Below are 13,615 nucleotides of genomic sequence, written 5' to 3' on the forward strand. Positions count from 1 at the left end.
TCCCCAAGTTGAGGAGACAGAGCAGAGATCCAGAAAAACTAAGGCAAGTGGCTAGTTATATAGCTCAGTGGAATAGTATGTGGTTAGGATGTGCATGGCCCTGAGTTCATCCCCAGCACCATGTTAAAAAAAAAAAATCCAGACAAATGAAGGCAAACATAGTTTGCAGGGCACTAGAGAGAAGTGCACAGAGAGAAAACTTCAGAGACTGACTGAAGGTCTCTCTCAAGTATCCAACAGAATATTGGTTAGAAGCAGAAGAAAACAAGTAATAAAGACCACAGAGTGCTGTTAGAGGTGTGGCTTTAGTGATAGAGCATCTACCTAGCAAGTGCAAGGCCCGGAGTTCAAACCCCAATACTGTTCCCCCCCACACCAAATAATTTTAAAATACATGTAATAAAAGGCCACAGAGGGAAAAGTAAGGGGAAAAATCCATAAAACCAAAAGCTAGTTGATTCTCTGAAAAGGCAAATACAATTTACAAACCTTTAACCAGACTGATCAAAGGAAAAGACACCAATTGTCTATATCAACAGTATAGACTCCACAACATTAAAATTGAAAAGAGAAGATATTTTTCAAAATTTAATATCATAAACTCAACAACTCAGATTAAACAGAAAAATTCTTTTCAAGACAATTTTTATTATAAAATTCTTATTAGGATATATTCATTATACAGGGGGGTTCCTAGTGACGATTCCAATTAGACTTATATTGTACATTATTTATATTGCCACGATCATCTCTCCTCTTCAGCTCCCTCCCCACCCCACTTAAAGCAATTGCAAGAGGTTTTTCAGTTTTGTTTCATATAGGTATATGAAGTCCGTCAATCATACACCATCACCTTAATCTCCTTCCTTCACCCTCCCCCTTCCACTAGTGCCCCCCACACACATACTGTGCCTATTTTACAGTGCTGGTTTTCATTATTAATATTTAAGTTGATGTTTGGTCTGTTCAATCACTTCCATTACCCTCCCTTACCCTTTTACCTCCCATCCTTCATTTTCCGGAAGTTTTCAATACACATCTTTACATCTCTACCTTCACATCTTATGTTATGTGATATTACTGATGCTCTGTGCATTCTCTTTTCTTTTCTCTTTCCCTAAGTTCCACAGAGTAATTCCACTGTAACAAACATGTTTTACAACTGAGTTTGTATATGATCATGCTTATTTTTGTGTATAAGTTTATCTATCTCCCACATATGAGAGAAAACATGCATCTTTTGTGTTTCTGTTCCTGGCTAACTTCACTTAACATGATATCCTCCAATTGTGTCCATTTACCTTCAAACCCCAAATCATTATTCCTGTGACTGAGTAATATTCCATTGTGTATATATATACCATAATTTCACGATCCATTCATCAGTTGTAGGGCAGATGGGTTGTTTCCAGAGCTTGGCTACTGTATAGTGCTGTGATGAACATTGGTGTACAGGAAGACACTGACTTTGAAACATATTCATGTGGCTAAGTTACCTATAATCACCACATTTGGGAAATTGAGCCAGGAGAATCAAAAGTTTGAGGTCAGCCTGGGTTACACAGTGAGACCCTGTCTCAAACAAAAACCTACTCATGAATGCACAGACATACTACATGATCATAAATCTCTGAATTATTAATTTAAAACCTTTTTACTTTTATTTTTTATTGTGCTGGGTGGGGGCACATTGTGGCATTTACAAAAGTTCTTACAAAATATCAAATATGTCATACTTGAATTCACCCCTCCAACATTCTTCTTTACTCCCTGTCCCCACCATTCCTGGAGTAGTTTCAACAGGTATCATTTTACATTTATATACATATACACACTATTTGCACTATATTCACCCTCTCACACTCTTTTGCCACCTCCGCCCTCCTCCCAAAATCCTAGACTCTATACTTTTAAGAGCAAACGTGATTCAATAGTTAAGGGAGGCATAATATAAATTCCTACATAAAACTTTTGGGAAAATAAAAAGAGAAATGTATTTTTTTGAGGTAAGCATTGCCTTCAGGCCAAAACTAGAAAAAGACATTCTAAGAAAACTATAGAACAGTACCTCTCATGAATATAGATGAAAATAGATGAAAAATCCTCCCTCAAATATTAGCAAATGGCAATCAGCAATAAATTCCAAGTGAATATATATAGGAATATAAGGGTGTCTTAATACTGAAAAACTGATTAGTATAAGCCATTATATTCTGTGACTGAAGGAGAAATACCATGTGTCATCTGGTAAAAATAGAGAAAAAAAACACAGCAAAAATCTGACATTCAAGTATGATTAAAAACTCAGAAAACTAGTATCAGAAGAACACTTCAGGGGGGGAACTCTGTCTAAAATTTAAAGCTAATTCAAAAGTAATAATGAAACATGAAAGCTTTTACCCTCAAATATTGGACAGGGAGAAATTCAGCCTTTACTACTACTGCTCGATATTGTAGTGGATATATAGTAAGTGCAAGAAGGCAAGAAAAGAATAAGAGTATACAGATTGGAAGAGAGGAATAAAACTATCTCCACTATTTGCAGGTATCATGATTACCTATATGGAAAAGTCAACAAAACTACAAGAAGATACTCTAACTAATAAGTAATCACAACAAAATTTCAGGGTAAAACAAAAATATTTTTAAATACCACTTAATTACAAGTACATCAGAAAACATGATTTAGAAAGAAATCTAAAAAATATAATATACATGCAGAAAATTACAAAGCAATAAGGAAAGAAACAAACAAAGCCTCAAAAATAACTTAACTGTAGAATAGAACTATAGTAATCAAGAGAAAGTGGTGTTGGCTGAAAGACAGACAAGGATGTGTACAACACAGAGTCCAGAAATAGGTAGGGGTGTGTGTGGGTGTGGGTGAGAGAGAGAGAGAGAGAGAGAGAGAGAGAGAGAGAGACAGACAGACAGAGAAACACTTGATTTTCATAAAGGCAATTCAATAGAAAAAGAAGTATGATTTGAATGATACACAAAAATTAAATGGATCATAAAACTAAATATAAAAGCTAAAACTACTGAAAGTATTTGTGACTCTGAGTTAATCAAAGCTTAGATATGATGTAAAAAGTACTAAGAAAAAAATTGATAAAATGAACTTTGAAAAAAAAAGTTCAAAAGACACTGTTATGAAAATGAAAAGACAAATCACAGACTGGGAGTAACACTTATAAAACATACAGGTGGAGAGACTACATAAAGAACTTCTCTTGTAATTCAACAGTAAGGAAACTCAATTTTTTAAATGGACAAAATATTTAAACACAGATACTAACAGAGAACATTCAGATGACAACCACAAATAACACACCTATTAGAATAGCTAAAATTAAAAAGACTGTCAAGTGTTGTCCAAAGTATGGCAGAACTAGAAGTCTTACACACTATTCAAAAAATGCAAATTAGTAAAATGTATTTGAAAACATTTTGGCAGTTTTCATGAAAAGCTAAACACATCCACAAATGGAATGATCCGGTCATTTAACTGTTAGGAATTTTCCCGAGAAATGAAAAAATAGTGGAAACAGTCAATCATCAATCAATACCACTGGATAAACAAATTGTGATATATTATATAATGGGGTATAACTAAGCAATAAATGATAAAAATTATTACATGTAATAATAAAAATGAATCCCAAATGAAAGAAATCAGACCTTCTCATTAAAAAAATATAATAATAGGCTGGGGATGTAGTTCAGTGGTAGAGCACTTGCTTAGCATGTGCAATGCTCTGGGTTTGATCCCCAGCACTACAAAAAATACACAGTGCATGATTCTATTTATATTAAATATTGTAGAAAATACAAACTAATCTGTAATAACAGAAAATCTGAGAATATAAGGCAGGGAAAGGAGAAAAGAAATTTTTGAAGGATGATAAATACATCCATTTCTTGGTTGTAGTTAGGACTCCCATGCATGTAACTCATATGCCAAAACTCGAATTTTACACTTTAGATGTGCAAAAAAAAAAATGAAATGGGAAAAAGCATATATAAAAATAAGTGTATTATAACTTTCAGCTCTTGAAATACTTGATTCTCATTTTATTTATTTTATTAGCACAGATCACTCACAAAAAGGGTTTTCATATACTCATATTATGTGCTTCTATCAAATTTATCCCATTACTCTTTATCTCCTTATCTCCCCCCTTTTTAAACAAATTTCAATGGGTTTCATAATTCTATTTTCACACATGCATAGAAAGTACTTCAATCACATAACCCCCCCATCACCCTCTCCTTCTGCCCTTCCTGCTTTTACTGATTTATCATTAGTCTTTTTTAAGTTTAGATTCTTCACCTGAGAGAAAACATGTTGTATCTGTTTTTCTGAGTCTGGCTTATTTCACTTAACAAGATGATCTCCAATTTCATCCATTTTTCCACAAACAACATAATTTCATTCTGTTTTATGGAGGAATAATAATAGTGTGTGTGTGCGCGCACACGTGTGTGAGCACGTGCACACACACATGCGTGCCTATATTTTCTTTATCAATTCACTGGTTGATGAACACCTAGGCTGATTCCGTAACTTGGCTATTGTGAATAGTGCTGCTAAAAACATGGGTGTACAGGTGTTTCTATTGTATACAGACTTACATTCCTTTGGTTATATGCCCAGGAGTGGTACAGCAGGACCATATGGTAATGAAAGAGATATCCAATTTAACAGAAGAACAAATCACAATATAGAACACAAGCAATATGAAAAAGCAAGGTAATATGACTTCTTCAAAAGTACATAATAATAGACATTAATGGTAATAAAATGAAAGAAATCCCAAAGAATTCAAAAGAATGATCAATGAAATTAAAGAGGACAGGAATAAATGTCTATATGACTTCCAAGAGAATACTGAATAAAATAGGGATGACAATGTAGGCTATGAGAGAAGACTGAATAAAGATATAGAAATCCTGAAAAAAATCAAGTTGATTCTCTTAAAACAGAGAAATTAAATAGTACTATGATTTTATACATTAAATGACACACCAATTTTAATAGGTTTCCTCCAATTAATTTTAAAACAAACTCTATTAAGATCATTGTAATATAGTAGCTTTTAAAATATGCAGGCCAGGAATACTGGCTCAAACCTATAATTCTATCTATTCAGGAAGTGGAGATTTGGAGGATTGCAGTTCAAGAACAGCCTGGGCAAAAATTTCACAAGGTCCCATCTCCACCAATGTGGGCACAGTGATATATGCCTATTATCCCAGCTACAAGGGGAAGCATAAATAGGAGGACTGTGGTCTAAACTGGCCCAGGCATAAAATGAGACCCTATCTCAAAAGTAACCAATGCAAAAGGGGTGGCATGGCTCAAGAAGTAGAGTGCCTGTCTAGCAAATGCAAGGTCCTGAATTCAACCCCCAGTCCCACCAAAAAAGTAAACAAATAAAATTTTATATATTACATATACTGTATTATACATACATTATACACACATACACACCATGATCCCTAAAAATACAAAAGTAAATAAATACAGTAAGAACTAGTTGATCTGTTTTCTGAGCACATGAAAGGGATTAAATTACAAAAATATTATGGGGAAAATCTACTTACAAAGCATGGGCCTTAATAGTGAAATTGCTTTACTCTTCTACTAATCATTATAGACTAGGACACTGTCCAGAACACAGTAAACTAAACATTTATTCAATTAATGAGTTAGTAGGCTGAAATTACTTACTGCTCCTTCTCCTTCTCAATTATATAGTAGATTGGTCTAATGTTAACACTTGGTATAATAAGAGACTGCTGTAAGAGATCAAACTCTGAACCTCCATTCCTTCCTAATCCACAAATTTCATTGTCTCACAATCTATCCTTTTCCACTTCACAGTGTCTGCTAATCTTTGCTTTACAGACTTTATTACTCATTCTAGATCCCAAAGTAATAAATAACACTTAATAAAAGAAACTAAATTCCATTGTCTAACATTCTAAATCTTGTAAGCAAATATTATGTGCAAGGAGAGAACTCAGTTATCCCCCACACCCAAAAGAAAAACCTCGAGATGAAGGAATATTTTATGTGAGTTAGATTTTTTAACATTTTAAAAATCAGTGTGCATTTTAATGGAGTAAAATCATATTCTAAAGAAATTATGTTCCACAAGCCAGATCAAGATATAATCAGCAGCATTTGGAGTTATTTAAAAACATGTTCTCAAAATAATTGTACTAACTAGAAAGAAGGTGGGTAGAAAATGGGAAATCTCAAATACTCAGCAATAAAAATTCAGTGAGTACAGGCAAGGGGTGAATGTCAGTGGTACAGTACTAGCCTATTATACAAAAGACCCTGGATCTGATCCGCGGCACTATAAAAACAAGACAAAACAAAAAACCTCAGTTGTTATACCAATATTCACAGCAGTATTATTCAAACTAGTGAAAAGGTGGAAACTACCCAAACGTCCATTAACAGATGAATGATAAATAAACTGTGGCATAAATACATAATGGAATATTATTCAGTATTAAAACAGCATGAAAGTCTGATACATGTTACAACTTGGATGCACTTCTAAAGGAATTATGCTATTGAAATATACCAGACAGAAAAGCACAAATAACTATGATTCTACTTATATAAGACACCTAAAATAGTCAAATAAATACAGACAGAAAGTAGAATGGTATTTATCAGGGATGGACGCCAAGGGGATGTGGAATTAGTTTTAATAGATACAGTTTCTGGACTGGATGATAAAAAAGTTCTGGAGATACACAGTTGTGATAATTGTTTAACAATTAGATTATACTTACTGCCACTGAACTGTATAAGCAAAAATGGTTAAAACGGTCAATTATATTTTAACACAATTTATATACATAATTATATACAATATACATATTATGTATATGACATAATTACATATATAAACTTAGTAAAAGAAGAGTCTACAGGTCTCACCAAAACACTGATCCAGGTAGAGATAATCTATGTCAACATAATGAATACAAGTTTATTGTGAAAACAAAGTAAATAAAATTATCAGGACCTTGTACAATTAAATAATCAAAAGATAATTTCCTATTTCCTAAATTCCAAGTATTAGGCATGTATGTTATATAGAGTGAAACTGGTTTTATTTATTTGTTCAGCCTCTTTAACTTCCAGCTTCAGAAGCTATGAACAAGGAGTTTGAACTTATAATTCAAATATCACACATCTCACACATCAAAATACAGAACAAAATGGTATTAGGGAAACAATTACTCTAAAACCATCAGCAAACTTTCTAAAGCTTAATATAACTACTAAGTATCACCAAGTACCTATTATACTCAAGACATTGTACTACAAACTAAGTATAATACTACCATTACTCTCTGGGACTATAATTCAGTTTGAGATTGGAGAGGTAAGCATTAAAAGGTAAATATAATACAAAGAAACATGCACTTGGTGCAAATTGGGAGCAAAACAATAGATTTTAAAGGTGCTAATAGAAAGAAGAAACCTCCAGAAAAAAAATATGGCACAAAATATCTTAGAAAGATGTCCATGGATTTTAAGAACTATCAGTTCTCCACTTGGTTACTATTCTCCTCCACATGAAATAGTTCCTAAGTATCATAGCCTCGCTATATCATTTACTACACTATAGGTCATAATCTGTATTCAGTTTCCTACAAGCAGTCTTGTTACTCCAAAAGCTATGAGCTAACAAAAAGTATCCATACTGTTCAATTTAATTATGTACATAAAACAATGAGGCAATCAGAAACACTGTCCAGTGGACATAACAGATATGAAAAATTATTAAAGTTTGCAATGAAGATAACTTTGGGAATGGGTTGTGACAAAGAGAAGGGACTATCCTTTTCATCTCTAAAAAGGATTAGTGTTATGGACATGGCAGGCATTCAATAATTACTTGCTGATTTTATTTCAAGATAATTCTATGTCTAGATGACCTAGTGCATAATCTTGTGGTTTGCTGAGGAAGGAGATATATTTACTGGCCATACCTAACCCCAAGAAAACTGTCAGTTAAGATGAAATTTCAGTCCTCAGTCAATTTCTAGGGAGTTTGGGGGTTTTGCTTCATGACTTCTCTTACTTGGAAGAAGTCCAGAGGGTACTTGCCAAATTTAGAGCAGTCAAGTAAAAGCTAAATTTATTATACTGTAAGAGTTAATCATTGTAATCCAATTGTTAAGAAATGTGAAATTAAAAATTTAGAGGTTATCAAACTAAACTACATAGGAAAAATGGTTTCATACAATATAAAAATATGTAGAGGAAAAAACCCTTTCTATCACATGCAAAAGCAGAGTAAAAAAATTTAGTAATGTTAAGAAACATAAATTGAGTAAACCCTGCATCTTTATATCTGCAAATCTGAAAGGCCTTCCCCTCACCAGAAGCTAAGCAAGCAACCACCCCAAGATATTGGTTGTGATTAGATTCAGATTCAGGGACACAGGCCTACTTGGGTGGAAAGGGGGTGTCATACTGCAAAAGGAAGCCAAGGGTGATTATATGGGAGTGGGACCTGCAATCCAAACCCTGGCAAGAGTAGAGAGACCAGTTGTTTATGAATGGGACAAGAGTGCTAGGACAGAGATCTATGTGACCAGGACACACAGGATCACTCAGCAGCCTGTGCCTGCTCTACCAGCGCAGACTGCTTTGGTCTGATCCCTCCCTCGCCTCTCTCATTTTTACTTTGACATTACTGGGGTTTGAACTCAGGGCCTCATGCTTGCTAGTCAGGTGTTCTACCACTTGACCCATGCCCTAGTACTATTTTGCTTTAGCTATTTTTCAGGTAGGGTCTTGTGTTTTTGTGAGAGACTGGCATCATACTACAGTTCTCATACCTATGGTCTCCTGCATAGCTGGGATCACAGGTGCATGCCACCATGCCTGGCTTATTGAATGAGATGAAATCTCAGTAACTTTTTGTCTGGACTGGCTTCAAACCATGATCCTCCCACTCTCCACCTCCAGAGTAGCTGGGGTTACAGACATAAGCTACCATGCCTAGCAAAGTCTGAGTGCTTTATACACTCTAAGAAGGCCATAGAGATTTGGTGGAAAAGCAGATGCTAGTTAGGAATTTCCCACATCAAACCTGCATAGGGAGAACATCTCTGGTGTGAGGGGGCATCCAACCAGGAGGTACTCAGCTGGTGGTAGCAGTCTGAGGGCACCCACTACACACCCCACATTGGCATGCCTGCATGTAGAAAAACAGACAAGAATTCATCAGTCCTGTAACTGGTATTGCAACACAACCCTGTAGGAAAGTCTGGGTGGGGTTCAGCCTGCAAACAGCCCTTTATGGCCTAACCTGTTAACAGAGAAAATAGTTCAATACTCACTGCCCCTAGGTACAATAAACTACAAAATAACAAGCTTGGGCTGGGGGGGAAACGGACAAAAAACAAAGCCTCTCTATCCTCTTTCTCCTTAGCAAGGAAGAAATATTGACTTCTATTATTATTATTATTTGTTATTATTACTATCAATACCATCACTATTATTTTATCTTTCTCTGTATTTCTTTTGTGTTTTCCCTCAATGACTTTTCTTACACTTGTATCCCATATACTTTTCGATCTTTCTTGTTTTGCTTCTCCTTTATTCCTTAAACTATCCCTCTTCTTTTTATTATTTATTAGTATCTTTCACTTTAATAATTTTTACAACTCCTAGTTTATTCTATAAGTAACATGCTCCTTTATTTTCTAACCTGATTGATGGTATAGTTCATGTTTCCAACTTTTTTTGTACTACATTTAAATATCTGGTTTGCAATAACTAACAGGCTGAGAAAGAAATCAGGAAAACAATCTCCTTCACAATAGCCTCAAAAAATTAAATATCTAAGAATAAACCTAACTTGGGAGGTGAAAGACCTCTACAATGAAAACTAAAACACTGGAGAAAAAAAATCAAAGACATTAGAAGATGGAAAGACTTCCCATGTTCATGGATCTGCAGAATACTGTAAAACTGACTATCCTAATGAAAGCAATCTAGAGATTCCATTCAATCTCCATCAAAATTACAATACTACTCTTCACAGAAATAGAAAAATCAATCCTAAAATTCACTTGGAATCACAAAAGTCACCCAAAAGCCAGAGCAATCCTGAGCAAAAAAGAACTGGCGGTATAACAATACCTAACTTAAATTACATTACAGAGCCACAGTAACAAAAACAGCATGGTACTCGCACAAAAACAGACACATGGATCAGTGTAACAGAACTGAAGTTCAGGAAATATGCCCACATACCTACAGACATCTGATTTTTTACAAAGGTGCCAAAACCCTATGCTAGAGAAAAGACAGCTTCTTCAACATACAGTGTTGAGAAAACTGAATATCCACATGTAGAAAACTGAAACTAAACCTCTATCTCTCACCTTATACAAAAATCAATTCCAAATGGATAAAGATCTTAATGTAAGGCCACAAACTTTAGAACTGTTGAAGGAAAACAGGAAAAACTTTTGAAGATACAGGCACAGGTAAGGCTTTTCTGAATGGAACCCCAAATGCTCAGAAAATAATTAAAAAATGGAATTGCATCAAATTAAAAAGCTTCTGGATCACAAGGAAACACAATTACCAGATCTGAAAGAAAAACTACAGAATGGAAGTCAATTCTTGCCAGTTCTTCATCAGATAAAGGATTGGTATCCAGAATATATAAAGAGCTCCAGAAATTAAACACCAAAAGAATAAATAATCTACTTAATAAGAGGGCAAATGAACAGCTTTCAAAAGAAGAGATAGCTAATAAAAACATGAAGAAATATTCAATATCCTTAGCCATAAAGGAAATGCAAACCAAAGCATCTCTGGAATTCCATCTTTCCCAGTCAGAACGGCTATCAAGAAAACAAACAACAACAAATGCTGGAGAAGAAGGAAGAGAGGGGGCTATACACTGTTGGGGGAATGTAAATTCGTACAGCCACTATGGAAATCAGTATAAAGGTTACTTTAAAAACTAAAAATAGAACTACCATATGATCCTGCTACATCACTCCTGGGCATATATTTGGAGAAATGTAAGTCAACATACAGTTGAGATACCTTAACACCCATTTTTATAACAGCATTATTCACAATAGCCAGGCTATAGAATTACCGTAGGTGCTTGTCAATTGATGAAAGATAAAGAAAATGTGGTATAGATATACAATGGAGTATTATTCAGGTATAAAGAAGAATGAAATTATGTAATTTCCAGGAAAATAGATGGAACTGGAGATAGTCATATTGAATAAGATAAGCCTAGCTCAAAAAGCAAAATGGTTTCACTCATCTGTAGAAACTAGACCCAAAATGATGATGATAATAATAATAATAAAAATAATAGGACATGACTATAAAAAGGGAACTGGGAAGCAAGGGGGGAGGGGGCAGGGGGAGAGATGGCCCAAACAATGTTTACATATATGAATAAATGTATAAACAATAAACAATAAAAAATAAAAAAACAGTATATGGGTGGGCTATTCAATAAATAGTGCTATGAATGAAGATTAATTTGGATACCTTTCTCCTATCAAAGAAAATATACATTTCTGGTTGTTTCTGTGGAAACTGCAGAAGGCAAGCCTTTAAACACTATATTGAGCAAGTAGAGATTTCAAGGTCAAGACCAATAGTGAGCAGATGATGGCAAAAAATATTGAATATTAAATCATGTTGAAATGTAAAAAAAAAATGAGGAACTGTCAGGGGGTATCAACAAGAGGGGGGAGGGTGGAAGGAAATAATAGATGGAAGTATGTCACACATATGTATATGAAGACAGCATAATAAAACTCACTAAACACTGTTAGAAAAAGAGGGGAGAAAAAAGAATATGGAAATATAAAAGAGAGGGTGAAATTCTTCAAAGTACAATGTATGCATTTATGGAATTATGGCAATGAAACCCCCTTGTACTATTAACTTATGCTAATTTAAAAAATAAAAAATAAAATTTAAAAAGCAGGGCTAGGGAGAGTGAGTGATAGAGGGGGTGAATTTGATCAGGGTACATTATATGCATATATGAAAATATCACAATGAAACCTCTCTGTACAACTAATTCATGCTAATAAGACTGTAAAAAATATAAAATAACATTAAGCTTTAAGGGCCTAGATTTCTACAAAAAATTATATACAAATAAATTTGCAAAATGAGGTTGTAACTATTTAAAAAACAACAGAAGCAAAAACCAAAAAATATGGTTTGTGTTTGAATAGTTGTTTTTATTACTGCTGTATATTTTCTCTCCTTGGAGTGGTACTAGGGATCATGAAACCAAAAGAAGGCTACCCACTAAGAAAATATCCATAAAAGAAAAAAAAAACTGAAAGAGATAATCATCTCAACAGATAAGCAAATTACAATGCAGAAACACAGGAAATAATGAAAAAGCAAGGCAATATGACTCCTCCAAAAGTTCGTAATTCCTCAACAACCAAATCCAAAGATACTGAAATGGCTGAAACACTGAAAAAAATCAAAAGTCTGCTTTTAAAAAGGACCAATGACTTCAAAGAGGATTAAAACTGATGAAATAAGGAAGTTAATTCAAGACCTGGACAAACAACATGGATGAGAAATTCAGCAAGGAAGCTGAGATTCTCACAAACAAACAAATAGAACTGTTGGAAACAAAAAAACAGAATAAGTAAACCAAAAAACACAGTGGAAAGCATTACCAACACACTAAATCAAGCCAAAGAAAGACAAGGTCAAGGAATTAATACATTCAGACAGCAATAAGAAACTAACTGCAATCATGACCACAACTTTCAATAACTCTAGGACATGGTCAACAGATGAAGTCTAAGCATCCTTACTAAAGGAAGAGCCGAGATACAACCTACGGGCACAGAAAACCTATTGAATGAAATTAGAGCAGACAAGTTCCCAAATCTTGGGAAAGATAGGAACATTCAAGTATAGGAGGCATTTAAAGCCCCAAAATGTTATGACCAGAAAAGAACCTTGCCATGTCACATTACAGTTAAAATGGCAAGAGTATGGAACAAAGTAGCAGGATACAAAAATACACATACAATAATCAGTAGTTTTTCTATACAGTAATAACAAACTTGCTGACCCCAATCACAATAGCCTCAAATAAATAAATACATACCTAAATACCTACTTACTTGTATACACATATACTATACCTAAGCATAAACTTAACCAAAGATGTTAAAACCTTTATAATGAAAATGAAAAGGCACTGAAAAAACTGTAAAAGGCACTGAAGATGGAAAGATCTCCTATGTTCATGGATTGACAGAATTAATAATCAAATGGCCATACTACCAAGAATAATTTTCAATGCAAAAAGATTCAATGCAATAGCTATAAAAATTCTAATAAATTCTCCATAACAATGGAAAAAAACAATTCTAAAATTCATATGGAAACACAATAGACCCCCAATAGCAAAACCAATCCTGAACCAAAAAAAGCAATGCTGGAGTTATCACAATACCTGACTTCAAGCTAATACTACAGAGCCACAGTAACAAAAATGGCATTGTACTACAATAATAACATACATGTAGACGATGTATGTCT

The 13,615-nt window shown here is 34.2% G+C and overlaps 1 protein-coding gene across 10 annotated transcripts in view; it reads right to left on the bottom strand.

The window, feature by feature from the left end:
• The window catches only part of Sbf2 (SET binding factor 2), a 406,422-nt gene that overhangs the window by 215,409 nt on the left and 177,398 nt on the right, over positions 1-13,615 (bottom strand). Inside the window, exon 2 of one of the 10 annotated variants that reach the window (XM_074041188.1) lies at positions 9,135-9,239. The exons of the other annotated variants lie outside the window; for them this stretch is intronic. Coding sequence (XP_073897289.1) covers positions 9,135-9,170 — 36 coding nt within the window. The 5' untranslated portion in view covers positions 9,171-9,239. The remainder of the gene's footprint in view (positions 1-9,134; positions 9,240-13,615) is intronic. 10 annotated transcript variants of the gene reach the window in all.

Source organism: Castor canadensis, chromosome 1, assembly GCF_047511655.1.
Source record: "Castor canadensis chromosome 1, mCasCan1.hap1v2, whole genome shotgun sequence".
NCBI lineage: Eukaryota > Metazoa > Chordata > Mammalia > Rodentia > Castoridae > Castor > Castor canadensis.